Genomic DNA, 27,846 nt, shown 5'->3' on the forward strand with positions numbered 1-27,846 from the left:
CTACATCTAGGGGGACTGAGCACTATTAACACGCTGCATACTCCAAGGATGTTGGATATTGTGAATTTCTGCCCACCAAAGTCACGTGGAATGGGTGATTAGGAAACAACGATTCACCATAGTAAGGGATGCACAGCAAACAAAAACGGTAGTTGTCTGTTAGGTCCACCCAGTCTTAATGCTGGACCAGTTTTTAGATGCAGTTGCCATTCATGGGATACTTCCTGTGTTCCAGACACTGTGGATACTTTTCATGTGTTAGCTCACTTAATCTTGAATATGATCCTCTGAGGCATGTTTTGTTACTAGCCTCCTTGACTCTGATGCTGGGAGGGATTGGGGGCAGGAGGAGAAGGGGACGACAGAGGATGAGATGGCTGGATGGCATCACCGACTCGATGGACATGAGTTTGAGTGAACTCTGGGAGTTGGTGATGGACAGGGAGGCCTGGCGTGCTGTGATTTATGGGGTCGCAAAGAGTCGGACACGACTGAGCGACTGAACAGAGGAGGTTACAAGCCCCAGTGGTTCAGGTAGACTGCTGAGCCATCCCATGGCAGGTGAGAGCTGTAGTACTCAACTGAAGAAGCCAGCTTCCAAAACCCGTTCTAACCATTACTATAGCTGCCTTTTTAAAAGACTTTGTTTATATTTTAAATTATAATTGACAAACTACACAACTTGATACGTTGTTGAAATATATATATATATGGTCATGCTCTGTGGCATATGAGATTGTAGTTCCCCAACTAGGGATCAAACTTGCGACCCCTTGCAGTGGAAGCAGAGTCTTAACCACTGGGTCACCAGGGAAGTCCCATGTTTTGACATATATACACACGCCATGAAACCATTATTACAATCAAGACAGTCAACAGTTTCCTTATGTCCTTCGTAATAGTGGCCTCTAGCCTCTCAGGAAGGCAGTGACCCAGAAGCCAGAAATATTCTGGATGATGTAGCTCCTTGGGACCAGGTACAGCTGGCGCGTGTGCCCAGAGCTGCGCTCCCATCGTAGGTAGGCCCTGTCTGCCTGGGCACTCACGGCCTCCTGCTCCCCACTTGACGGCTTCCAGCGGGTCCACACCTGGGCCACCAAGTTCAGGGGCCCCAGGCCTTCGTGCGCCTCCGCTCCCACCTCTAGCTTCTCTTCCCGCACCAGCTTCACCCCATCTCCCACCGGCTGCTTCCCCACGCCCCCCACCTCCGCCTCCTCCATGAAGATGGCGCCCTTCTCAATCGTCATTTCCTCGACCTTCCCGCCGGCTCCAGCTCGAGCCCCCCACATTTCTGTGCGACAGGTTGCTGGGGCGCCATCCCCGACAAGGCCGGTTTTCCGGGCTCGGGTCAGTGGCCGCAGAGGCCTCCTGGCGCTCCCGGACAGGCGGGGCAGCTGCAGGGCGGGCTGTGGGGTCTTGGGTTCCCTTGTCCCCCAGCCTCTCGGGCCCCAGACGCAGGCACGGGGCGCGCAGCGGTTTCCAGGCGCCCCCCCCGCCCCGACCCGAACCCTCGTCCGCCATAACCTGCTGGAGCCCGGAGCCTGGAGGGGGGCTTGGGGCTTGGGGCGACGCTGCGGATTCCGCGAGAGGGAATGGCAAGGCTGGCAGCGACCCCAGCGGACCGCCTGCAGGAGGCCGAGAAGCGCGGTCTTCTCCTACGGGGCTCGCCCCGCCCCCTTTCGCCCCCACACCTTTTCGGGTGTGATTCACCAGGGCTCCCTAGCTAATAAGGGGCGAGGTACCCGATGGAGGGGCAAGGGGCTGTGACTGCAGGCACCCAGACAGAACTAGGAGTCGGGGGTGGAAAGGGAGTGATGTGCAGGAGTGTAGCAAGCAAGGAACAGCTCTGAACAGGGACCCAGATCACAGACAGATAGAACCTTCCATCAGAGCCACCATGTCAAACAGTAATTTTCCCACCTGCGGTGGACAGGTGGGAGTTGCTTGGTGCCCACTCTACTGTGGCCTTGGGGTAGTTTTGCAGAGGATAAATTACTCAGGCAAATGCAAAGGACTCAAGAGGTATCCTTCGGTCTCTGACCAGACTGAAACTTGTATAGCAGTCGCTGGGCACACAGAGGTGCTCAAAATATTTGTGATAAAAGGAAGAAAAGAGGTTGAAGTGGAAGAATCAGGGACAAGGGAAATTCTCAGATGCAGCCAACCAGGGAGCAAGTGAGTCTCTGCCCAGTTTCCCTCCAAGAGCTGGATCCTCATGGCCTGGTGGGCTGAACATTGCTTTACCTCCTCCTGGGCCTCGGGGCTACCCCTTGTTCTGTTCCATTTTACAAACATGAACTGTAGTCTCAAGTGTAGGGCCTATGCCTGGAGAGTAAGAGCCTGGGTGGACCAACCCCTGCAACCCTAATCCTGCACATGCCTGCAGTCCTGTTATCTCAGCTCCCCAACCTGTGGCCCATGGTGGTCAGTACGCCCAATACTCCACCTCCTCACCTGAAAGTCTTTGCCACCTCCTCCGGAAAGCCTTCATCTTCTTCCTATTCAATGGAAAAGACTGCTTTGAGCCGCCAGACCCACTCCCAGGAATGCAGCTCCTGGAGGGCAAAGTGGATGTCCTTGGGGCCCTAGCAGAGGTCTGACCCATTAGAGTGGAGTTACACAAGTCAACAAGCCAAAGAGATGAAGGGCCAGCCCACTGCCTTTGAACACAAAACACCTCTTAACACACATTAACATGGGATGTCCCATAAAGTCTTGGGCTGGACTCAGTGATTTGCACTGCTTCCCTATGGACAGTGGCTCCAGACCACAGAAAAGCAAGCTCAGTCTGAGCCTCGGATGAGAGGATCTCACTCAGTACAAGGGATGGGGCTCAGAACAGTGATGACCGCCTTCGCTGGACTGGCCAAGCAACATCAGGTGAAGCCAGACTCCTTTCAAGAATCTGTCTGAACCAGATGGGTGCCTACACACAAATGTGGGCAAGGTCAAGTCCTAGCTCTGTCACCGACCAGCTGTGCACCTTGAGCCATGGATGACATTTTTTTCTTGGACAACCAGCATCCATTCCTCATTCTAACAGTACGCCAGAGTTCCTTTGAGAACACACTCCTCCCCTTGGCTCAGTCTTGTCACCACTGGTCTACAGTGACTGGCTTGGGGATGGCACAGAACACCATCAAGGCCAATGAGACAGAAGATGCTTACAGGGCTCCTGTGAATAAAAGGACTCCTCTCTACTTAGGGGGCCTGGAAAGGGTCCCTTTCCATTTCTGGTCAGCACTGTGTGAGGATGACTGGAATCGTGGCAGCATGCTTTGATAAAGGGACAAGCCACATGGAAGGGCCTGAGGATGGTCACAATTGCACAAGATATGGCAGAAACAGGAATGCTAAAGCCTACCATGTCTGAGATGCTGAACCAATACTAACCTCAAAACTGCGTTCCATCTGGCATTTGCAGTGATATGAAATTTCATTGAGTCCATTTGATTTTTTCTGATTCTTGCATCCAAGATTATTAAGTAGCATGATGCCACTTACCTCAAAGACCTTTCATTTCAGAGTACAGGGCTTGTGGGTGCTAACGTGAAGGGTTCTCACTGTGTGTTCCCTCGTACCCACCATCCCCTTGGATGCTAACGACGTCTAGACTTGTTCTTCCTCAGGTTCTCTCCCGCCCCTTCCCAATGAGACAGGCTCACAACTTCCAAACACATCATTCAGAAGTTTTTAATAAACAACTTCATTATAAAAACTTTTTTTTGAAAATGTAATTCTGTAAAACATTGAAAAATCTACTTTAACAAAGATAGGCCCTGTGCATTTTCTAATGGCACTTATATTTTACAATTAAAAACCTTGTTTTATATAAAGCCAAAAATACTCCAAGAGGTTATTCACTGTGTTTACAAAGTGCTAAAAGGTTTTGTCTTGTATTTTTCTCTCTTTAAATAATCTGGTATTACGAAAGAGTGGCTCCAAAGCCTTGACCACTGGGAGAGAGGGAGGGGGGTGTATGAGAAGTGGTGTTTCAGGAGTTCCAGTGCCAAATGGTGAGAGTTGGAGAGGTGCAATATGGGGAGAACCCACTAAGGAAGTAGGCGAACATCTGAAGAAATTAAACCCCTCCACAGAGGCACTTGATTACCATGGTGGATCCTCCTCCTGTCAGAACCAGTACACCCGTTTCCCTTGCCACAGACCCTGCTTTCCAGTGGTGAGGTCACAGCCAGTTCCTTCCACAGCAGGTTCAGAGCTCCAGGAGAGGCCAGGGTGGGGTCCCAGAGGAATCTGGACTTTTCTGGCCAACACCTGCCTAAGGCAAAAGTTTCTTATTACATAAATATCCTTGTTAAAAAGCAAAATATTGATCCTGTACAATATAAACTGTTAAAAAAGTCGTGCTTAAAAATAGCTCCTAGAAAAGAGGGGAGATGGAGGGGGGCTGGAGAAAACAGCTACCAAAAAGAAGGGGGCATAGGGGCTTAAAGGGCTACTAGGGGAAAAGTTTAGGGCAGTAGAAGTTCAGCTTAAGACAATATCTACGAGCAAAAAAGGAATCACACCTGCTTCCCGGATTTCCATGCACAAAATGCCATTTGTAAAAGGTTATGGGAAAAAAACTCATTGTTCCTCTCCCCTCTCCCAAGATGTGCAGATCCCTGAGCTGACCCGGCTGGCATGCTACTACCCCCTGGCCCCCCAAGACTGCACTCAACCCTGACTAGCTTCTGTGCAGAGGGGGAGGTGCCTGCCACTATTCAGGGCAGCTCATCGCTGACAGAGGTTGGAGGCGGTGGGGAAGGGGAAATCACCCCTTTTCCTGGTCCCTGTTTGGTCTCTGCCAACATGCCATGGCTCCTGTCCTGGACAGAAACCCCTAGGCTCTCATGGCCTCAGTAAGGGTACTGAAGTGGGTTTGGTACTGAGCAGGATAAAGCTGTTCTTATCCTTTGCACAACAGGTCAAGGACTTTTTTTTTCTTTTTCTTTTGGAAAGGGAGGTTTAAGAAATTGCTGGCTATCTACAGTCCAAAAAAAAAAAAAGTGAAGGCAGATGTTCCTCTGCACCAGCAAAGTTCACAGTGATAGGAAAATTATTTGTGGGTGGGAAGGGCATTCAAGGAAGAACGAGAGGAACAGGACTGGAAGGAAGAGGAGGGGAGGAGGGGCAAGGCCCCAAGTTACAAGGTTTTAAAGTTGCTTTGCCTGTCCTATGAGTTTCCCAGCATCACTATTGGGGGAGAGAATTCAAGGAAGGGACCGGACAGAGCAGGCAAAGAGAAGGGACTCTTCTAACAGTCCGAGACTTCATATTCCATAGCCAGAGGCCCCTTTACCTCTGTAAACAAAAGATGCAGAAAAGGTGGCAAGGAGGGGCAAGGGTTGCTGGGTCTAGTGATGAAGATCAGAGACAACAAGGACAATGGCGGCACTGAGTCCCAACTGGGTCCTCACTTACCATTTCCTATATACGAGTCCCAATAACATGCATAGCATGCAGAAGGGGGCTGCGTACCAAGGTGGACGCTTTTAAAAGTAAACCTTAATTAGTCCCTGGGACTCACTGAAGCTAATTTTTAGAAGTAAATCACCTAGTCTGATTCTAATCTTGCCAGACATCTTTATATCTGGTTTTGTCTTTTTTTTTAAAAAAAGGTATCCCAAGCTAGCCTGCCTAAATGAAAACATGTTTATTCATTCCACATTGCTTCCAATCAAGGGCCAGGAAGCTACATTTTAAGGCTTTCACCTCAAAGAAAGAGTACTGGCCTGCACTGAAGCAGAAGCGTGGGTCTTGGACCTACCTGCTCATAAACCAAAGTGATTTCTAGACAGGATGGGGACAGGGAGAACTGGGAAGAGGCTGAGGCAGTTCCTTGGTAGTCTGTCCTGAAACCCTAGTGAAGAAGCCAGAAGCCAGTATGAGGCACCTGCTGAGAGAAGTGCCCAGAAACTGCTGGCTGCCATCTGTAGGAGTTAACAGTAAAGAGGTAGAAGTGTGTTTCTGAATCAGAGTGGAAGTGTCTCAAGAGGGCCCCATACTGGTGGTCCCTGAGAGGCCTCCCTTCCACGAGCGGGAAGAGCAAAGCCCATGCAGAACTGAGATGAAGCAGGGGTGAGGTTCAGTTGGGCAAGAGCTGTGCTGTCTGCAACAAGGGAGCCCCACAAGTCAAGAGAATTAATCGTTTATTGCAAGAAAACTTGCTGAGTACTGAGGGCAAAAGTGAGGGGCCACAAGAGGAAGGTGGAAGTTCTTTGATGGAGAGCAGAGAAGCCTATGCACAGTGGCCTTGAGTCCAGAGGGACTGCAAAGTGGGAGAGGAGGAACACTGTGGAGAAGAAAAAAGTTTGGTATGGGAGGCAATGATGTACACCTCCCATGATATGTCCCATACATGGTGTATACCCCCCATACATGATACGATGATGATTAGGACTTAATTATCTGCCAACTTTCTGAAAACTCTTCTTCCAACAATTCCACAACTTCCTGAAAACGGGACAGGTAGGAGAGACATATGAGGGGCTCACACCCTCTCCTTTGCTATCCACACCAGCCTAGAACCCGAATCCCTCCTTCCAAGACCAATAACAACTCATGATATTCAGGGTAGGGATTAAGGAACGGGGTGGGGGCGGGGGGAGTGGAAGTGGGCATGCCTTTCATTTCTTCCCCTCTCTCCAGTTCAAAAGGAGGATGAGGGGGTCACGATGTACTTGAAGAAAAACAGAATTGCAGACCTGTGAGAAAGCTGCTCCAATCTTCTTGCCTGTCTCCTGTGGACTCTCCCAAGGAAGGCAAGAACAGACACAGTCATGGAAGGTGGCAGAGACTGAAGCAGTCCAAAGTCAGTTTATTTCCCCACAGGGGAAAAATGTGACCTCAAATGAAGAGAAGTCGGGACCCGACTCCGCCTTGTAAACAGGGCTCCAGTTAACACCAGGTACCAAGTGGTTCTGGCTGGTGCCAACTGGAATGGACTGGTGGGAATGGATTCACGGTGTGTAAACAATGTTCACTGCAATCATTCTAAGGCTAACAGCTCAGCAAGGGAGGTGAAATGGTGTGTCTGAAGCGACTGTGTAAACGGTACCGTTCCTGGAAAACACTGACTGAAAATGGAGGTGTTAGGACAGGAGGGATGGAGGTAATGGGGAACAACAGGCAGAGGCCTTCCCTCCTGCCTATTGATTGGAAGCAGGCGATGGACCCTCTGCAGGAGTGCCTGACCAACTGCTGTGGGGTCTGCAGGCTGGGACCAGAAGACGGGCTTCTTGGACTACTTCTCTCGAGGTCATCCGAAGTAAAACCCTCTGTGTCTTCAAGAGACCTCTCCCTTCTTCAAAGAGGAGGAGGTTCCGATGCTTTGGAGAGGGAGAAGGCTAGGTGTGGCTCCCGATTCAGATTAAAAAAAAAAAAAAAGTAAAAATACCTGAAGTCCTATTGTATGATATCTTTTCATGGGGCTGGGGCTCAAGATTCCTCCTGGAACTAATCCTGGAGCTTAAGCCCCCAAACCAAGTGCTCCATACAGATACTGGAATTGTTTTTTTGAACCCAGCTCTGAAAGCTCAGCTGCCTTCATGGGGGATGCAGATGGGATAGGTACTGAGGCTCCCTGACAGAGCCAGGACTGAGCTGAGGGCCTCCTTGTGGCTACTGGAATGCCTGGTGGAAACGAGGCAGGGTTGTGGTGCTCAGGCCAGAGGTGAAGACAGGTGGCAAAGAGTGCAGTGGCCCAAAGTTCAGCGGTCCCCCAGCTCCTGGGGAATCTTGAGGCTGAGCTTGCAAAGTGGTGAGCAGGGGCTGAGCCTCAGCCTGGGAGTAGCCCATGACCAGGCCTCCTGTGGCCCCAGGTGGGTTACATGGGGGCAGGTTGAGAGGAAGAAAGCCCAGTAAGTGGGAGAAGTCCACATTAGCAGCGCAGAGAGCCTCAGAGAGGTTGGCGGGGCTCTTGGTGAGCAGTGCTTCATCTAGGAGGGCCGCAGCTGCTGCCGGCTGAGGTGAGGTGGGCTGGGGTTCAGCGGATGAGAGAGACAGGCTTCCAGGAACCTCCCCCAGAAAACTATCCACCTCCACTTTGGGCAATTTGTCGGGCAAGTATGAGGTAGATCCAAGCTGGTATTTTGGAGGAAGCTGAGCTGGGGAAGAGATAGGTGAGGATTCCAGAGGGTAGCTCATGCCCATGGGCAGCGTGTTGTGCACCAGGGAGTGTGGCATGCCCGCACTGGGCATGGTAGGGATGTGGGCACCATACATGCCCATGGGCAACATGCCAGGGAAGGCCTTGGCCCCCATCACGTCCCGAGAGGCCATGCACAGCACAGGACTCAGCTCTTCCTTCACATTGACTGTGGAGCTGCAGCTGATTAGGCCTAACACATCCACTGGCTCTGTCTTGATCTTGAGCAGCTCTTGTGAGTGGCTCTTCTTGACATGACGTGTCAGGTGGTCTTTGCGGCCGAATCGCTGGGCACAGTACTGGCACAGGAAGTCCTTCCGGCCTGTGTGGACCACCAGGTGCCGCCGCACATCCTTACGAGTATAGAACCGCCGGTCACAGTGGTCACAGGGGTGCTTCTTTTCCTTGGCACCACCTGCTACCCGGCGTGAGTGGGCCTTCAGGTGCTCCAGCAGGGCCTGGGTACTCTCGAAGGTCTGCAGGCACACCTTGCAGCTGAGGTCACCACTGCTGGCAGCATGCATGGCCAGGTGGCGCCGGTAGCCCAGCTTCGTATTGTAATTCTTACCACACTCAGAACAGTGGAGGGCCTCCTTGTTGGGGTCATGGGTCTGCAGGTGGTTCCGCAGATGATCCTTGCGGTGAAACATCTTATCGCAGTACATGCACTGGTGGGGTTTCTGGGCTGAGTGGGTGGCCATGTGCCTGCAGACAGGGATGAAGGACAGAGGAGAAAGAAAGGAGATCATAATGGCTGGCCAGACAACGGAGTTGTGCACTAACAGGCAACTAGACACAAAAACTGTGGTAGAGGCATGCGATGGAATGGATGCCATGCCAACTACACTCTACCACCTGCAAAACCACATGTGCTGCTATTCTCTGCAGCACTGAATTCAGTAGCAAAAATATCAGGAACAATCTAAATGTCCATCAGTAGGGAACTGGCTAAATAAGTAATTAAGTCCATAAAAATGACTCAACTTTTTTTTGGCTGTGCAGCTTGTGGGATCTTAGTTCCCTGACCAGAGATGGAACCCAGCCCCACAGCAGTGAAAGCGTGAAGTCCTAACCACTGGAACAACAGGGAATTCCCACCTTAACTTTTAAATATAATGACGGCTTTATATATACAACAGGTAACAAGCTCCTAGATAAAGTGGGAAAAGGCTATGAGACAGAACAGTGCCTATGGAATGGTACCATGCATTGGAAAAGAGAGAAAATTTATGCATGTTTGCTCATATGAGCTTAAAATATTTCTGAAAGGATACACAAGAAACTAACATTGGCTACCCATGGGGAGAAGAAAGGGCAGCTTTTCTGGGTGTGATGAAGAATTTTCATTGTATACCTTTTGAATTTTGAATTATGTGAATGTATTTCCTTTGCAACAAAAAGTGTATTTATAAAAATTTAAATGACACAATAAAGGGAAAATGAAATATATCTAAACTTCCTGATCTGGAACAATCTCCCAAGAAACAGCGAGCCAAGTCAAAAAAGGAAGTTCAGTATGGTGTACGTAACACAATCCCCTGTGAAAATAAAAAAGGAAGGGAATACATGTTTGAATGTCTCGAGAGGGATACACAAAGAACTGACCCCAATGGTTGCCTTTGAGGAGAACAGTGGCTTCAAGTGTGACAATTTATTTTTCACTGCATGTCCATTTGTACCATTTAAATTGTTTGCCACATAAAGCCTTTAAATGTTTCAGAAGATGTGTTTGTGATATGGGACCTCAGTGCCCCTTGGTTTACCTGCTTCTGCTCCTATCTGGCTGGAAACCAGAGCTGATCCAGGAACTACAATCCAGAGCTCCACGGTATTTGGAATCAGCTCAGCAAGACTTTGACGTCCCATCGTTTACAAGCCCCATGGGAGCTGTGTCATTAACCCTGTGTTCTACATAAGAAGCTGATGCACAGGACAGCCCCACCCACCAGTCAGTAAGTGGCAGACAATTTTCTGGGTTTAAAATGCACTTAAACCCAGACCTTCTTGAGACCTGGATTCACTTAGATACGCTACTGCTGTCTCTAGCACAGCATCCAGTGATTCTTTCTACCTGGAAGGTATCAATCATACCCACTATCCTCATGTTGTTTTGAGTGCTGACACCTATAAAGGTTACTATTAATCTCCTGTGACATAAGTGGCATGGTAACATGAGAGGAAGATGGTGAGTGATCCAGTCTATTTCCCTCATTTTGAAGGTGAGAAAACAAAGGCCCAATGAGGTTTAGTAATTTGCCTAAAATTGTATGACGACTCCGGGTGGAGTCAAGGCTCCTGTCTCCTGGCCCAGGACCTTTCCTAGAGCCTCCCACTGACACTCAGACCGCCACTAGGAAAGTCTACAAGGATACCCCCAACTGATATCCACCTAAGACACAGGAGCACACAGCTGAGGACCACAGAACTGTCATGAGGGCAATCCTGGTCACACACAACCCTGTTACCTGTTTTAGTTCCTTCCTATCAACTGTTTTCCAGACAAGGAACTAGAGGCTTTCTGTGGTCATCTCGTTCACGTATTTACTCGTGTGCTGTCTGTCCCTTCTATTAAGACAGTAAACTCGAGGAGGGTCAGCAACCCCTCCCCCTATATCTGTCTGGCTCACTGATAGGAAGTGTCTGTCCCTGTCACTGAACACTGTGCCTGGTATGTGACAAGAGCTCATGGTCGAGGGATGAATGGCTGTGCAGCAGGCAGTCTGCATCACTGGCAAAGGGCACGCTCATGGTCCTCTGATGGAAAGGCAAGGATAAAATCAAAACTACTTCTGAGTAGGCCCTGCTCCCCTCAAAGCTGCTCTGTCATATCTGCTTTACACCAGGGCTTTCACATTCCATTTCACTTTAGATAGGGGTTCTTGCGCTTACAAGTTTCAGGAAATCTTCTAACCCAGAGGACTCTACAGAGTCGTAAGTGATCATGTGAGCAATACGACCTTGGATAAGTTAACTTCTCCACTCTGAGCCTGCACTTTACAATTTACAGATTGGACCAGAGGGTCTCCTTTTCTCTCTAAACTTCTAAGGCTGATGCCTAATTTGGGGCTAATATTCTCACCACTACCTGACACAGGTAGGGAAAGAAGCACAGGCACACCTTGGAGATATCGCAAGTTTGGTGCCAGCCCACTGCAATAAAGCAAAAGTCACAGTAATAGGAGTCACATGAATTTTTTGGTTTCCTAGTGCATATAAAAGTTATGTTTATACTATACTGTGGCCTATTAAGTGTACAATAGCATCATGTCTAAAAAAACATGTATATATTTAATTAAAAATACTTTTCTGGGGACTTCCCTGGTGGTCCAGTGGTTAGGGCTTCGCCTTCGAATGCAGAGGGTGCAGACTTGATTGAGCTAGGAATCCGTGAGCCTCTCAGCCAAAAAACCAAACCATAAAAGAGCAGAGGCAATGTTGTAACAAATTCAATAAAGACTTTAAAAGAACAGTCCGTATCACCTTTTAAAAAAATTATTTTAAAAAAAAAAAAGAAGAAAAAAAATACCTTATTGCTAAAAAGTGCTAGTCATCACCTGAGCCTTCAGCAAGCTGTAATCTTTTTGATGGTGGAAGATTTGAAATATTGTGAGAATTATCAAAATTCTTCACAGAAACATGAAGTGAGCAAATGCTTTTGGAAAGTGGGAAAACTGGGCCAACTTTCTTGACTGAAAGCTGCCACAAAACTTCAATTTGTAAAAAAAAAAAAAATGCAGTATCTGTGAAGTGCAATAAAATGAGGTAAACCTGTATTGAAAGAAAAAAAAAACAAAACTCAATCTAGTCTGTTCATCGCTATCTGATATTGTACCCATCAGAGTCTAGTGTCTGAATAAACAATACCACCATTATTTTTCAGTGAGTGACCTCAAATGGTTGACATATAGGATACACTTATGGGACAAATTAACCTCTACTCTTCTGCCACAGATAAAGTCCCACACTCAGTGGAGTCTCTCTGGCTTTCTCCCTGGGAACCTCAGGGCAGGAAGAAGTATGGGAGCGTCACCTACCTATACAGCTTGTACTTGGAGGCAAAAGCCTTGCCACAGTGCAGCTGAGGGCAGCTATACGGTCTCTGCTCTGGATGGGGGAGGCTGTGAGGCCTCAGCTTCTCCCCATTTGAGAAGGGTGTCCCCGAGATTTCACATTGGCACTTCACTTGACTCTCCGCCTCCCGGCCCCGAGGCCTGGGCACTAGTTTCCAGCCCACTTCCTCCTCCTGCTTTGCATCTTGAATCCAGGGGGGGACGCTGGTGAAAAATGTGGTCATGGCAAGGCTAATGGCGAAGGGCCATGTTATTGAGAAAGCCTCCCCATCAGCTCCACAGGGCTCTGTGCTCTGTCACAGCCTCCAACGCAGCCTTCAGAAAACAATCTCTTCACCTGAAACATCAGAACACCTGGTGTTAGGGAGCCCAATACCATGAAAACATGGGCTCTGGAGGCAGACAGAGCCCCAGTTCCATCCCAGCCCTTCCACTTTGAAGCCATGTGACTTTCAGCCAATTACTTACTTTCCTGAGCTGTTTCCTCATTTACAACATGGGCTTACTAATCTCCCACATCATAAGGACCTTTTGAGGGTTAAATGAGATAATAAATATAAAGCATTCAGCAGAAGGCTGGGCACCTAGTAAGTGCTACATGGTAACTATTATTACTAGTACCACCTAGGCTAATAGAAAACAGGATAATCGGAGGAAGTAAAAGCCCTAAACTCCCTTTCCCTTCCAACTTCGCTTTTACATCCTTTCCACTAAATTTAGACAGCAGCGCCTCCTCCTCCTCCTCACCCTGCCTCCTCCTCACTTTCTATAATTCTCCTCCTCGTGGAGGTGCTAAGGAGCAATAAAATGCCCAAAAGGCATCAGAAGAGAAAGAAGCCTTTACTTAGGAAATTTACACCCTGGAGAGTCAGCCTCTGTGCCAGATGTGTTTCTCAGCAGTGCATCAACATCAAGAGGTTCATCTGAAGAGGCAACAGCAGACTCAGCATTTCCACTAAACCAGTGCTGGTCCCATCCTGCCCTCCAACCACTACTCTGGGTCTCTTGGTCTCAGGGCCCAAACCACACTTCTTTAGCAAAGCCCGTCCAATAACCAAGGTGCTGAGCTGTCCCTCCTACAGACCCTCACAGAACACATGCACGTCTCCATTGTGAACAGGTAACATACTTGCATTAGAACTCAGACTCCACCACCAAACTCAGATACTTTGAGAGCTCAGATCATATCTCTTTCAGCTCCATAGACCTAGCATCTAGAAAAGGACTTTTAACTTTCTTTTAGATGAGTACATAAGTCACTGAATGCAAGTGGATTCTTACAGGCTAACATGCTCAGGCAGTTCTGGTTTAAACTGAGTTCCAAAGGGGGAGCCAATATCTTGAAGTCTTTCTACTGGGTTGTGGGGGAGCAGGTGAGCATAGGTAAGGTGACACAAGTTCTTTACTGACATCAACTCAGAGGAAGAGAGAAAGGGCATTAATTCTCAAAGGGGGCACAGCAGACCCACATTCACACTCACAAGCTCATCACACAAACAGGTTACCAACCTCAATGTAACTTGCTACAACAGGGGAATTTCCTTTGAAGAGCTCATGCCAAAATTTGGTCATGAGGCTTTTCCATGTAAAGGGAGCAAAGCGGGTATGTGGGGATTGTCCACGAGAATCTGGGGAGGGCTCCAACTGCACAAACTAGCTGTGGGCCAAAGAATGCTTGCTCAGCTCATTAGCACCTGCTGCTTACAGTGACCATTCAACCAACAGGCTGGCCGTGAACGAGATGATGGGATCAGCGGGTTCATGCCCGAGAGAGCTTTGCTCATCATTAACATGAGCTATGTCCTGTTCAGGAACCATTCCTCTTATTGAAGAAACACTGCAATGTAATATGATAAACAATTTCCCCATCACGAGTGGAGATGTGCCTAGAAAGATTTGCACAAAGGTGGCTGCATTTTGCATGACTCACGTGCTAACACTAAGAACTAGTCCCACTTGAGCCTTCGAATCATGGCATATTTGCCTACTTCACGATAAACCTCAAAGGCCTCTGACGTCTGGCTTTTATTGTTTAAGTCCTCCCTTCTTCCAAAGGGTGGAATTACCTGTTTATAATACCAGTGATTACTAGGCAGCTTGGAATTGGGCAGAGAGCGAGCATGAATTTGAATATCTAGTTTGGAAGGAACTTCCCCCATCTTCAAAGTCAAATTCTGGCCCCCACCCCCCACGTGAAATCACGCACCTCCGCCTCTGGAAAGCTGGGAATGGCAGCCAGAGGGAAGGAAGCAAGTCGCATCACTTGGCTGACGTGAGAGGGAAGCCTAGCCCTGGAAATTCCGCACAAACTCAGAAAGAGAACAGTACGTCCCCCACCTCCCACACATCCACCTCATCTGTTCTCCTGAACAAGCACAAACAAGACACAGCAGTGTAGTATGCTGCTACTGAAAGAGTGAGTAATGGGCTTCTAGGAAAGAGGCTGGTGGTGGCTAAGAAGAGCTCACGAGGTTGCATTGATAGACGCAAAGGCGGCAGGCAGCAGCCATGTGCTTGCCCTGATCTGCACGTACTGGGGCTTTGGCTTTAGTGTTACCTTAGGAATCCTTTAGGAAATCTAGTTTTTCTCCCTCTGTCCTTTGTCTGCAAACTCCTCTCATCCAGGAAGATTCCTGGGCCTCTCCCACATTATTTGAAGGCCCATTTCTTCGGATTTCTTCTCCACAAAACTGTGGAAAAAAAAATCCTGCTTCTCTTTCAAAGCTGTTCTTCTGGTCTCACACTCTAACCTTAACAACTGTAGAAGCTGACAGAACCTGTTCCCATAAAACAAACACAATCAATCCCTCCCAGTTACTGGTATAACTCGGTATATTTTCATCCTAAGATTCCTTCTGGCGCCTGATATCAAGAGGGAGGTATTGTGGAAAGAACCTTGGACTTACTATCAGAAGAGCTGCCACTTACTGACTCTGAAACCACGGGTAGGTTAGTTTCTCTGAACCTCAGTTTCCTCAATTTCTGAAAGAGAGATTAGTTCTCCTTACCTACCAATATTCTCATGGAAGATTCAGTGAAACAACACTCTTGAAACATTTGACATAATATGTGTGAATACAAACAATGCAGTCTCTGAGATCTAAATTGTGTCTCCTTTTCGGCACAGGGCCTGAGTAGTACGTTCTTTTCCTCCCTTAACGTGACTTCTCAGGCCTCAGAGCGAGTTTCCTTCCCTTCCCAACACCTCCTCAGAATGCAGCCTTCCTCTTTTCCCCCACAACTGACCCTCAGCACATCCCCCGGAGCCAATCCCCCTTTACTTTATCTTTCTCCAGCACCATATCCTGGGCCTGAGTTCCTTCAGTTTAGGAATCTCTATTATTAAGGCTCCGTAGTTAAAAATTCTCTATGGCCCTCTTGGAAGCCTTTAAAGGAGGCAGATTACTCCCTCATCTATCTGTCCTCTGCTGTGTGCCATGATGTCTGCTGCCCTTCTGATGAAACTATAGTTTTTATGGTGTTACATCATCTCTATAGAAACTGCGTTCTTTCTCCATTATTAGCCTGTTTCCTCATCTATAAAACTAAAAATACTTACCTCACAGGCTTGTTTTAAGGATTATTTTAGTCAGGTATGCAAAGGGCTCAGCATTCGGCTTGGCTTCCACTAAGTACCCAACAAAAGGCAGCGATTATCTTTGCTTTTGTATTGAGTTGCATGTTCCCACCTTCACCAGAGTTGAAATCTCCCAAATCTCCCCCCGAACTGTTAAGAAATAGCCCCCCTGCAGCAAGGAAAGGGTTAATCTCTAAGTGTTCTTAACTAGAGACCCACAGAGGATTAACAGCTCCACTTCAGTGACTACCCTAAAATAGCTTCTATCCCTCCTGCCCAAGAGCTACTTGGGGATCTGAAGAACTCAATTCAACACCTGCCGAGGAGGAAACACACCCAGGAACTTTCCTTGGGGTGGACAGAATCTTCCCCTAAGCAGAACCCAAAATAGCAACTGGGAAATTATAAATAGAGATTAAAAAAAAAAAAAAGTCCTGACCTGGGCAAGGAAAGATATACTGACTGGCTGGAGAAGGGTGAGAAGGAAAGGGGGGAATGGGTATAGCTGCCTCGCAACCCCCCCTCCCCGCCACACACACACACACACACTCCCCAGTGGTGAGAGAATTAAATTACAGGGAGGCTGGAGAGTCTCAATGGCTTGCATCATTCCAAGAGACATCAAACAGGATTAATAGGGGTTGGATTTACTCCCGGGCTGCTAGTTCTATCAGTGTACACGGACCCTCTTTGGAGTCCTTTTGATTCCCGATTCCATCTGATTCCCCATGACTCTCACTCCTAAGGAGGTCTTGAGCAAATGGCTGCAACTCACAACAGCCCAGTTTTCACCAAGAGGAAACCTGATTAGACCCCCACCCCAATCCAGTGGCCTCACCTTGGGGGGCTGGGTTAGAAACCCCAGGCTAGGCTCTTTCCAAGTCCCAGGCAGACAGGTGGGAAAACACACAAGCCAGGAGATAGGAACTTATAGGTTAAAGTATCAACTCCCCACATCCAATATCCCCTTATCTTGCACCTTGCAGGTCCATTTTCCCCACCGAGACGGGGCCATAGCCTGGGACAGGATTTGCAGGGGACAGCTTGGCTCCTGAGCAGTTTCTAGACCACCATACTTCGTGGTGGGGAGGAGGGGGTGTGAAACGCCCCGGGGCTGGGAGGGCTGCGGGTGGACGGCTGCCAGACAAGGGACAGAAATTCAGGGAGAAGACTGGAGGGGGTCTCAGGAATGGGAGGGAGGGAGGGGCGACTTATCTGAATCCCAAAGAGACCCCCACCACACCCACCGCAAAGAAAGAGAGACGGGCTGGGGATGGTGTACAGCGGCTGGAGGGTTAAAGGGGCTAATATAAAAGGCGAATTCCCTGAATTTCAAGAGTCTCAAAATGGTACCGAGTGGAAGCTGTCTGCAGGTTGGGAATAGGATCGCCGAGGAGGAAACTATGGGTAGAGCTCATCGGGTTCCCCAGAACCAAATATTTGAGGGAAGCCTCAAAAGGGGTTATGTGGTTCTGGGAAATAGAGGGGGAAGAGCGGACTATATGGAGCAGTAAAGGGGCTTATGTGGGTCCGGGTAGGCGTGTCTGAGGGGAGGGAGCAGGTGCAGCTTATCTGCGTCCCCCAGACCCGGGTCCCTGGTAAGGTCAGCTGCGCGTTATCTGGGTCTCCAGGGAGCCTGGGCGGGAGGGGGGGTGGGGCGGGGGTCGGGAGTAGGGGACCTCCAGGGCTGAGTCTCCGGTCTCGGTAGGGATTGGGCCAGAGGGTTTCTTCGAGTCCCCAAGACCCAGGTAACGGGTCCGAGGAGAGTTTTGGTCACCCCGGGGCCTATCTGGGCCGGGCTGGCGTAGAGGGGGCCTCGGGTCGGGGGTGTGGGCGACCGCGCTGACGGGCCCACGATGAGGGGCGCTGCCGCTCCGGGTGCCCGGCGCGCGGGCGTAGCGAGACGGCCTCCCGCCCCGCTCCCCGCTGTCCCCCGGGGTCATCGCCGGGACTCACCGCGCTCCGAGCCCCGCGCTGCGGGCCGGGCCGCGCTCGGGCTCCGCCAGGCCCGCTCAGGCCCCGGTAGTGGCGGCGGTCGGGCCATTGTGCGGTGCATTGTGGGAGCCGCGCGAGCGGGTGCTGGGGCCGTGGAGGGGGCGGTGCCGCGGGATCTCTATGGTCCCGCCCGCCCGCCGGCTAGAGCGGCCGGGGCGGCGCGCGGGCGGCACGCGAGGATCGCCGGGAGCGGGGCGGACGCTCGCGCTCTTCCTTCCCTCCCAGCCTCCGCGCCGCGGCGCGCTTTGGCTCTGGAGCCGCTATGGGCGCCGCCGCGTGGGCACGGTCGCTCTTGCCGCCGCGTGTGTCTCTCCTGCTGCTGCTTCTGCCGCTCCTGGGGCTGCCCGTGGGCTCCTGGGATCCGGCCGGTTACCTGCTCTACTGCCCATGCATGGGTAAGGCCTCCCGAGCCTTCTGTCCAAGTGGGGAAACCGAGGCCCGGAAAGGAGAAGCCACTCCTCTGAGGCTCCCAGAGACGCCTTGACAGGTCCGGGAATGGACTCCAGCGCCGGACAGGGCCTGCTCCTCGATTTTCTGCCCCTGTGGCAAAGACACAGGGCCTTCTCTGACCAGCCTTCCATTTGGCAGATGAGAAAACCGAGGCCGGGAGAGGTTACGACGTGTCATGCGCAAAGCCTGAGCCAGCTCCGAGTCCAGTAAATGGAGTTAGTGGGGTAGGACTTGATGTCACTGACCCAAAGCTGGCTCTGGGCGATTCATTCAACACATGTTTATAAGGCACCTACTGGGTGCCCAGCCCTGTTCTCTGCTCTAGGGATACGGTGATAAGTCGGAAAGCTCTATGCCCTTGTAGAGCCTTTATTTAGTTGAGAAAAACAGACCATAAAAGATAGGCATAAAGAGTAAGTAATTGCATATCTTAAAGGAGAGTAAGTGCTATGGGAAAATTAAAATAGAGCAGAGTAAGAGAGAATCTAAAATCTGTCAGAGGGATGCAGTTTAAATGGGGGTGGTGGAGTGTCATTTTTAAGTCACTCATTCCTAAAACCCTCCAGTCTCCTAACCATGATGGTCTGTCCCTCAGTGCATCATCTCCACCACACCCTTCTCCGGAGACGTTCCAGTTGCAGGCACAGTTATCCCTTTCTGTTCCTTACACAAGCTCAATCCTGCAGCCTGCACAATTCCCTAGCTGGGAGCACCCTCCTCTTGCCTCTGTGCCAGACCAACATCTTCCCATCCTCAGGCCACAGCTTGTAAGTGTCGCCAGAAAGGACTTCAGTGACCTCAACCCAAATAATCTCATCATTTCCTCCATCACCACACATATTTATCTTTACTGTCACCCTGCCTTCCCTGGTGGCTCAGACGGTAAAGCGTCTGCCCTCAATGCGGAAGACCCGGGTTCGTTCCCTGGGTCCGGAAGATCCCCTGGAGAAGGAAATGGCAACCCACTCCAGTACTCTTGCCTGGAAAATTCCATGGACGGAGGAGCCTGGTAGGCTGCAGTCCATGGGGTCCCAAAGAGTCAGACACGACTGAGCAACTTCACTTCACTGTCACCCTACCTAGACTGTGAATCCCTTGAAGGCAGAGACCTTGACCTTCTTGCTCACTCCTGTGTCTCAGCACCTAGCAGAGATACTGACACATTGTGACCTCTCAACATTCTTTGTGGAATGAATGAATGGATGCCATGTTGGGGAAGACAGAAACAATCAGATAGGGCCCTTGTCCCTGAGGCATTTACAGGCTGAGGAAAGGGCCAAAGGCCAGGAAATGGGAAAGGACATTCTAGGAAGAGTGGAAGAACCACAAGTAGCTTATCCAAGGTGGGAGACGGAGGATGGGGACTGAATATGGCAGAGGGGTCGTGAAAGGATCCCAGTGAGTGAGGCATTGGAGTTACCGCTTTGTGTACAGAGGGGAGGAAATAGAAGGGCACCCCTGGCTGATGGAACAGCAAGAGCGAAGACGCGGGGGTGGGGATGGGAAGTGCAGAGCATGTTTGGGAAACAGCAACAACCTGGAATGACTGAGGCAGAAGAGGCAGGGCCTGAAGGGCCTTGACCATCAGACCCAGGAGTCTAGATTTGGTCTCATGCTGCCAGCTCCCCTGGCTCTCCTTCGTATCCTGGTCCTCCCCATCCCTGGCTCCCTTTCTGAATCTTGCATACCCTAAGCCCTCAACATCCCAGTCCTCACTTCACCTGCAATATACCATCCAGGGCGCTTTGGGAACCAGGCTGATCATTTCTTGGGCTCCCTGGCATTTGCAAAGCTGTTGAACCGCACCCTGGCAGTACCTCCTTGGATTGAGTACCAGCATCACAAGCCTCCTTTCACAAATGTGAGTACCTGCTGTTTGCCCATGTCTACCTTTCCCTAGTCATGCTCACTTCTGCTTGACCCCAAGTCCTTCTATAGGGTTTATCTCCCATCCCCCTGAGTTTGCCCTATCCACCACCCACAACTGTCCTCCCTGGCTAACTCACTAATATTTGTTCAGCACCTGCTTTCTGAGCACTGCATGAGGATTAGTTCTTTTCCTCTCATCACATTTCTATTAAGAAACACGTTTAGAGAGGCTAGGTATCTTACCACATTCACACAAGAAGGACTGGAATTCAAGCCCATGTCTGTGTGACTCCAGAGCCTGTGACTAGAAGCTCCAGACTCCATTTCCAGCCTTGTCTGGTCCCACCCATTGGTCACAGGTGATGGGTGCTATTATCAGTTATGAGGGAGAAACGAGGCACAAGTTAGTTAATAACATGTCCAAGGTCACAAACTAGAGGAGTCTGGCTCCCACCTCATCACCGGGTCCCTTAGAATGAGAAGTCCAGCATTGTCTTAATTTCTTGCATATTCTTTATGACTTCCACTGGCCTGTTGTCTGTTTTTGTTCACATTTTAACTCCAGGGGTCTGGTAGTGAGAACTGAGTTACTATTTAGTGAATTGACTTTGGAAGTTCTTAATAAACTTCAAAAGGTTATATGCAAAACACCCATATTTCTTTCTTGCAGCCTTTTCTCTGCATAGTTTTTATTTTTTCTTGTGCATGCCATTTTTAGAGAGATTTTTAACAGAGGATAAAAGCCAGAGTAATGAGGTCACAGCCTGAGTTGGCCACTTACTAGCTGTGTACCTGGTCAGGGTACTTGACTTCCTTGTGCCTCAGTTTTCTCATCTTTAAAATAGGCTGGAAATAATTCTTGCTCCTTCCCTCAGTGAGTTAGTGATGGTGGTATCCCTCCCTCTTAGAATCAGCTGAGCCGATCAATGTAAAGTGCTTATGACATAGAGAGTCCTCAGTGACTGGGCACAGTTGATGCTCTGACTTTTTGCGCTTACTGTTACAGTTCAGACATGGCCCATTCATCTCCTTCTGGTTCACTTGCCTTCTCTTCTCAGCTAGGAGTCTTTCAGAGTCTCTTCTTGCTTTCTGCAGGTTACTCAACCTACTCTAGTTGGACTTTCCTTCCCCAATGGGACTGTTCTCACAGAAGGTCACTAGAGACCTCAGAATTGCCAAACCCAGGGGTCATTTCTCGATCTGTATCTCATCTGACCTCCCGGTGGCACCTGGCCCCATGAGCCTGTCTCCTTGAACTTCCTTACTCCCCTGGCTTCCAAGACACAGCCTGTTCCTGCTTTAGCCAGACCTGTCTGCATTTTCCTCTTTGTGCTCCGGCAAGGGCTCCTTTTTCCCCACCCACTGTTTAAATGTTGGTGTGTCTCCTGTTTCTGTTTGCTTGTTAGCTGTGTGACCTCAGATGAGTTATCTAGATTCTGTCCGCCTGGGTTTCTTCATAAGTAAACTAGGGATGGCTGTATTCCTACCATTCACAGTTAGGTGGTCAAGTCCATGAAACATGATGAGTATAGCACCTAGCGCTAATCCAGCACTCAATAAATATTAGTCGCTTTTATTACCATTATTTGCTTTGTTCTAAGATTCTGTTGACTCTTGCAGCTTTCATTATTCTCCATGTTCCTTCCAAATTTATCTGTGGCCCTGACTCTCTGACCACAAACCCAGTGTTTCAAACTCCTCAGCCCTTGGGTCTGCTTGGATGACCCACAGAGCCAGCACCTTCCCCTCAAACCTGTGTTCCTGCCTGTATTTCCAGCCTTAGTTTATGTCACCTCCACTCACCTGGATACCAAGCCAGGAACCTAGACATCATCCTAAATGCCTCCCTTTACTGTGCACTTCACCTTTCTTTACATTTTCTAACCTGTCCATGCTTCCCCATCTCTCAGAGTTACGAGAGATGCTCAGGCATATATGTTGAAACAAAACAACAAAAATACCTGTTGAATGAATTGTTGTTGTTATTGTTTTGTCGCCAAGTTGTGTCCGACTCTTTGCGACCCCCTGGACTGCAGCACACAAAGCTTCCCTGTCCTTCACTATCTCCCAGAGTTTGCTCAAACTCATGCCCATTGAGTCAGTGATGCTATCCGACCATCTCATCCTCTGTTGCCCCCTTCTCCAACTCATGTTGAATGAATACTTGAACAAATAAAAGGACCATTGCAATAGCCTCCTAATCTTTCCGTCCCTCCTCTAATCTTACCATCAGGACATTCTCTCTTCTGTCACCAGAGAGATCTTTCAGGAAAGCAGATCTCATATTATTTCTGCTTAAAATCCTTTGCGCAACCTCATTGCTAATAACTAAGGTTCTCAGAGTCTGCTTATTGGGACACCAATGGCTTATGTAGAACCAGTGCAGTGGTTAAGTCAGTTTGGGAAATTATGTTCTCAGTTCTTCATTCCCCCCAGATTTGGAGATTCAAAATGCATGTTAGCATATTAAAGGCCCTGAGAAGTCCTGTCATAAAGAAACCTGCTTAACCTAGCATTTCTCAGGCCTGTTTATTTCTGGAGCCTTTTTATTGCAGAACCCTTTACCCACCTGAACTAGTGGAACATGCTTGGAAACTCTGACCTATAGGATAAAGTCTAAATTGTATTTCATAGTGTTCCAAGAAATTTTCTTAAGTCTCGAAAAATGCAGAGATTAATATAATCAGCATCCATGTACTCGCCATTAGCAGTGATAATCATTAACATTTTCTTGTATTTGCTTCATCTTTTTTTGTTGTTAAGAAAAGAAACAAAAGGTTACAGATAAAGTTGTTAAAAGATAAAGTCTGTCTTGGTTCGAGGCTACTCCTAGTCCCTCCCCCACGCTCAGAGGCAACTACTATCATGGACTTAAGTATCTTTTTTTTCCTTTTTCTTATTTTTTTTTCTTAGTGTCTTTTGGTAGAACTTCTTCCAAGTTCTTTCCAGTACTGCTTCCATTATGAAACTGAGCATCCTTTATCCCTCTCCTGGTACAAAGGGCAAGAATTTGTCTAAGGCAAATACCTAGAGATAGAGGGTGCATTTAAAATTCTATTTTTAATAGATGCTGTAAGAGGTTATACTCCAAAGTAGTGGCTCTAAAATGTATGCCTCTACTGTCAGCTATATATTTTCCAATAGAGTTAAGCTTTTAAAAAAATATTTATTTTATGTATTTTTGGCTGTGCTGTGTCTTCATTGCTGCGTGCAGCGAGTAGGGGCTACTCTTGGATGTGGTGCACAGGCATCTCATCGCAGTGGCTTCTCTTGTTGCAGAGTATGGCTCTGGGGTGTGAGAGCTTCAGTATTTGCGCCACGCGGGCCCATTAGCTGTGGCTCCCAGGCTCTAGAGCACCGGCTCAGTAGTTGTGGTACACAGGCTTAGTTGGTTCGCAGCATGTCGGATCTTCCTGGAACAGGGATCAAACCCATGTCCCTTGCATTGACAGGTGGACTCTTAACCATTGGACCACCAGAGAAGCCCAGAGTTAAGCTTTTAAACTTTTGTTGGTCTCTTGGGTGAGAAAGGGTGTCTTGTTGTCATTTTCTTTTTCCTAATTCTAGTGAGCCTGCACATCTTTTGAGTGTATTGGCTATTTGGGTTCTCTTTGCTGTGAGCTGCTCACTCCTGTCCTTTCCTGCCCATGTTTTCTTTTGTGTCATTTATCTTCTTTCTTACAAATCAGCAGGCATTTTTGAACATGAGGTCCATTACTATTTGTCCTTTAATTTACAGGTGTTTTCTCCCAGCTTCTGTTCTAAGCTTGGTGTCTTTTGTCAAAAGTTTGTCACTGACGTGCAGTCTAAGATCTCTGGGTCATAGAGTGCATGGATTTGTTGGTTTTTTTTTTAATTAAACATTTTCTTATTCACTTTTGGGTGCACTGGGTCTTTGTCGCTGTGTGTGGGCTTTCTCTAGTTGTGGTGAGCAGGGGCTACTCTTAGTTACGGTGCACAGGGCTTCTCATTGTGGTGCTTCTCTTGATGCAGAGCACGGCCTCTAGGTGCACAGGCCTCCATAATTGCAGTACACAGGCTCAGTAGCTGTGGCGTGTAGCTCTAGGGTGTGAGGGCTTCATTAGTTGTGGCGCATAGCTCAGTAGTTGCGGTTCTTGGGCCCTGGAGTGCACAGGCTTCAGTAGTTGAGGCTCACGGGCTCTAGAGTGTGGGCTCAGTAGTGGTGCACAGGGCTTAGTTGCTCTGTGGCCTGTGGAATCTTCCTGGACCAGGGATTGAACCCATATCCCCTGCACTGACAGGCAGGTTCTTATCCACTGCACCACCAGGGAAGTCCTAGAGTATATGGTTTTAATGGATGTCTCTGAAGCAGCCGCTAGGATACTGAGGGAGGACTCTCCAACCCCTGCTTTTCCCCACTTTTCCTGTAGGTCCATGTGCCCTACCAGAAGTACTTCAAGCTGGAACCCCTCCAGGCCTACCATCGTGTCATCAGCCTGGAGGACTTCATGGGGAAGCTGGCACCCACCCACTGGCCCCCTGAGAAGCGGGTGGCATACTGCTTTGAGGTGGCAGCCCAGCGAAGTCCTGATAAGAAGACATGCCCCATGAAGGTGGGTCCTGTGGGTCAGGGGGGCCCTTTCTGCCTGTTCCAGGTCCTCTAGGCCCTGAGACACTGCAGGATAGCAATATGTGGGGGAAGGCACCAGAAGAGCCTGGCATAGAAAGATGGAGATTTAAGCCCCATTTCTCGCATTTGTCAACAGTGTCACTTTGAGCAGAGGAGTTTGCTTCCTCTGAGCCTTTATTGCTACCTACAAAATAAAGACGCCGGTCCCTGTTGTGTCTTGCTCACAAAGTATCATGAGGGCCAGAAGTAAGAATGCTTGTAAACTGAAAAGTACCACATCAGTAATGATAACTAGTACTCACATAGCACTTATAACATGCTAGGTACCATGTTAAGAGCTTTTCACATATTATCCCACTTAGTCCTTCAACTGTTTCATGAGGAAAGTACCATTATTATCCTCATTTTATAGAGAGGACACTGAGTACAGCAAAGAGAGGTTCAATATTTTGCCCAAAATCATATAGCAAATAAGTTGTGGTAATACGACTCCATTTTCCACCCTCCTAACTTGTATACTTTATTGCCTCTCAGCAGGTAAATGCAAGGCTGTCATATTTATCAGAAGTTTGTAAATTTCTGGCACTTTGGGAGTAAGACAATCCCCAATATGTCTTTCAGTGTTTATGCTAAAGTCTGGGGAGGGTAGGTGAAGAAGTCATGAAATTTGAGAAAGGAAATCTTGCTTTCAGTCCCAATATTGCCCTCACTTGCTCTGTGAGCTTGAGCCAATGTCTTACCTTGTCTGGACCCTGGTTTCCATCTTGAAAATAAGAGCTGATCTTGAAAGTCTCTTGGAGCTCTTAGTCCATGGTCCCAAATCCAAGGTAGCTCCCTCCCCAGATCTCCACCAATGCTGCAGGATTGGCAGGATATGGCATGTGAGCTGAAAGACTCCTTCAGATACTGTGGTGAACATTTCCTGCTGAAAACCAGCCTGGAGGCCAAGCCACCCTCCTCAGCCCCCAGCCCAGGAATTATGAAGTGACATTCCTACTCGCCCATCCTGTGAGAGTATTTCAGACCGAGTCAGATAGTACAGGGTTTCCCCATCCACAGTTCCTTAGCCCCAGTCCCACCTGGCTTGCTTTCCTGCCCAGTAAGCCTTTGGCCACTCTCTTTCTCCAGGAAGGAAACCCCTTTGGCCCATTTTGGGATCAGTTTCATGTGAGTTTCAACAAGTCCGAGCTTTTTGCAGGCATTTCCTTCAGCGCCTCCTACAAAGACCAGTGGATCCAGAGGTACATGGAGGGGGCATTGTTGCTGGGGTTAGGGGAGGAGTGGGGGGGCCCATGGGCATTCAGCACTTTCCTGGTCCTCTTCCCTCTGCCACACCCTGCACCCTGATATATGAGACCAAAGGTGCGGCTGTTCTGTCTCTTGAACTTGGGATCCTATATGATCTGTTCCCATCTCAACGCCTGACACGGTGGGACGTTGACCTGCCACGAGGTTGAGCAAGAGTTTATCAGCCGATAAAGGATGTCATAAAAAGAATATTGTGCAGTCACATGCATCTCAATTTCCTCCTTGAGGCGTGAGAATCACTCCCCTGTTACCTTCCTCTTCACAAGGTGAAAATTGGAAGCCTCTTCTAGAGAAGAACAGCTTCAGGTGCAGACTGAGAAATGATGTCATCCTGATATTAATTGGATGTGCTTTATTAATTGCATTCCAGTAAACCCTATTTAAAAAAAAATAGGTTAGCAGGGCATAGGCACAGGCTGTGAAATATTTATAGAGCGTCTGTCACGTATGAGACATAGTGCTCAAAGGCCAGAGGTGATACATAAAAATGAGGAAGACCCAGTCTCAGCCTTCAGCTGCCTGCAGTCTAGATAAAATGATGACACTAACATAGTACTCTTGCCACTGATGCTATAGCATGGCCAGAAAGAGCAGGGGCTTAGACATCAGACCTGGGTTAGAAGCCATGAGGGGCTTATGAATTCTTGCGTGGTCCCAGCAAGGCAAAGGAAGACTGATTTACCCTTAGACAGCCCTGAGCTCTCAGGCAGCCCTTTCTTTCTCAGATAATCCTGAGTGAGCCGGTCAGACTGTCTGACCTGAGCTTCCTCCTTGGTTTAATGGAAGGAGTACTATGGTATCTGCCTCCTAGTGTATAAATCACATGACATGTAGTAGAGGACCAGTCCGTGTTACCTGTTACTGTTATTCACATGCTTTATTTTATTTAAGCCTTTGAGAAATTTCATGAAGTGGGTATTATGATCAATTTCCATTTGACTGGTGAGGAAACTGAGATCGGTGAGGTTATTTAAATAACTTGCCCAAAGTAATGCAGCTGTTGAGTGGGCAGCTGGGGTCTATGTGTAAGGCTTTCATAGTTAATAAAAACTAATATTTATCTAGTACCTACTGTGTGCCAGTTGCTGTACTAAGTCTTCCCTACCTGAGTCTTCCAAGATAATAGCTCATTTAATACATTCACAGGTCTATGACACAGTGTTATTGTCATCTCTGCTGCACAGGTAAGGAAACTGAGGCAGAGAAAAGTGAAATCACTTGCCTGAGCTTGAAGTGACAGAGCTGTGATTTGAACCCAGGCCGCCTGACTCCAGAGCACCCATTCTTCATCACTGTGGAGAGAAGAGCTGTGCCTTAAACAGCTCCCAGTTCCTATTTGGGACTTGTGTTAAGAGCTAATTCATGAGCTACTAAGGAGACAATCATGGCAGAGTCTTACCCCCTTCATAGTTGATCCTGCATAGGAAATTGTTGATTTCCATTTAATTACCTGCTTGATCCTCCCCATTCAGCTCTGAATGAACTCAGAGCTATTGCCAGAAGGCACACTATCCTCAGAGGATGGAGATTTGCTTCTAAAATGCTGGGGGTGGAGAGGTAGGGGGGGAAAGGACATCAGTTGTAAAAGCAAATTCCAAAAAGCCAAAAAAAAGCACACAATCCTGGTTGGAGAAGGGACAATGCTACATGGATGCATCGCTCGGACAGAGTTGCTGAAACACTTGTTCCTGGCCGCCCCATGGTCTTGTTTGAGTTCGTTGAGTTGTAGGAATTATGTAAGGGCTTGGGTAAGCTTTTGCCTTTGAGCCAACTTTTTAGGTGTATTTTCTTGCTGTCGGAAGTTGTCCTTCCATTGCAGGAGTGTGGGTGTCGGGGG

General features: G+C 48.6%; 2 protein-coding genes across 5 annotated transcripts in view; one reads left to right on the forward strand and one right to left on the reverse strand.

Annotated features, from left to right (window-relative positions):
* Window positions 1-3,782: 3,782 nt before the first annotated feature.
* On the reverse strand, window positions 3,783-17,810 carry PLAGL2 (PLAG1 like zinc finger 2). 3 transcript variants are annotated; one of them, XR_008200420.1, is made up of 4 exons: window positions 17,753-17,810; window positions 12,184-12,556; window positions 6,708-8,854; window positions 3,783-4,279 (listed from the first exon to the last, which is right to left on the reverse strand). XR_008200420.1 is itself a non-coding variant. In XM_052650637.1 (3 exons), the coding sequence occupies exons 2-3, from the start codon at window positions 12,441-12,443 to the stop codon at window positions 7,624-7,626; spliced, it is 1,491 nt and encodes a 496-aa protein (XP_052506597.1). In that variant the 5' UTR covers window positions 12,444-12,556; window positions 17,753-17,810; the 3' UTR covers window positions 6,587-7,623. The 3 variants fall into 3 exon arrangements, 2 of the variants coding, with proteins under 2 accessions (XP_052506597.1, XP_052506598.1); XM_052650637.1 differs by lacking the exon at window positions 3,783-4,279 and having other exon boundaries at window positions 6,587-8,854; XM_052650638.1 differs by lacking the exons at window positions 3,783-4,279; window positions 12,184-12,556; window positions 17,753-17,810 and adding an exon at window positions 11,676-11,721 and having other exon boundaries at window positions 6,587-8,854.
* A 243-nt stretch (window positions 17,811-18,053) lies between these two features.
* Window positions 18,054-27,846, forward strand: part of POFUT1 (protein O-fucosyltransferase 1) — a 39,573-nt gene continuing 29,780 nt past the window's right edge. For both annotated transcript variants that reach the window (XM_052650724.1, XM_052650723.1), the window contains exons 1-4: window positions 18,054-18,186; window positions 19,981-20,102; window positions 24,502-24,684; window positions 25,830-25,942. In XM_052650724.1, coding sequence (XP_052506684.1) covers window positions 18,054-18,186; window positions 19,981-20,102; window positions 24,502-24,684; window positions 25,830-25,942 — 551 coding nt within the window. The remainder of the gene's footprint in view (window positions 18,187-19,980; window positions 20,103-24,501; window positions 24,685-25,829; window positions 25,943-27,846) is intronic.

Source organism: Budorcas taxicolor, chromosome 13 (genome assembly GCF_023091745.1).
Source record: "Budorcas taxicolor isolate Tak-1 chromosome 13, Takin1.1, whole genome shotgun sequence".
Lineage (NCBI taxonomy): Eukaryota > Metazoa > Chordata > Mammalia > Artiodactyla > Bovidae > Budorcas > Budorcas taxicolor.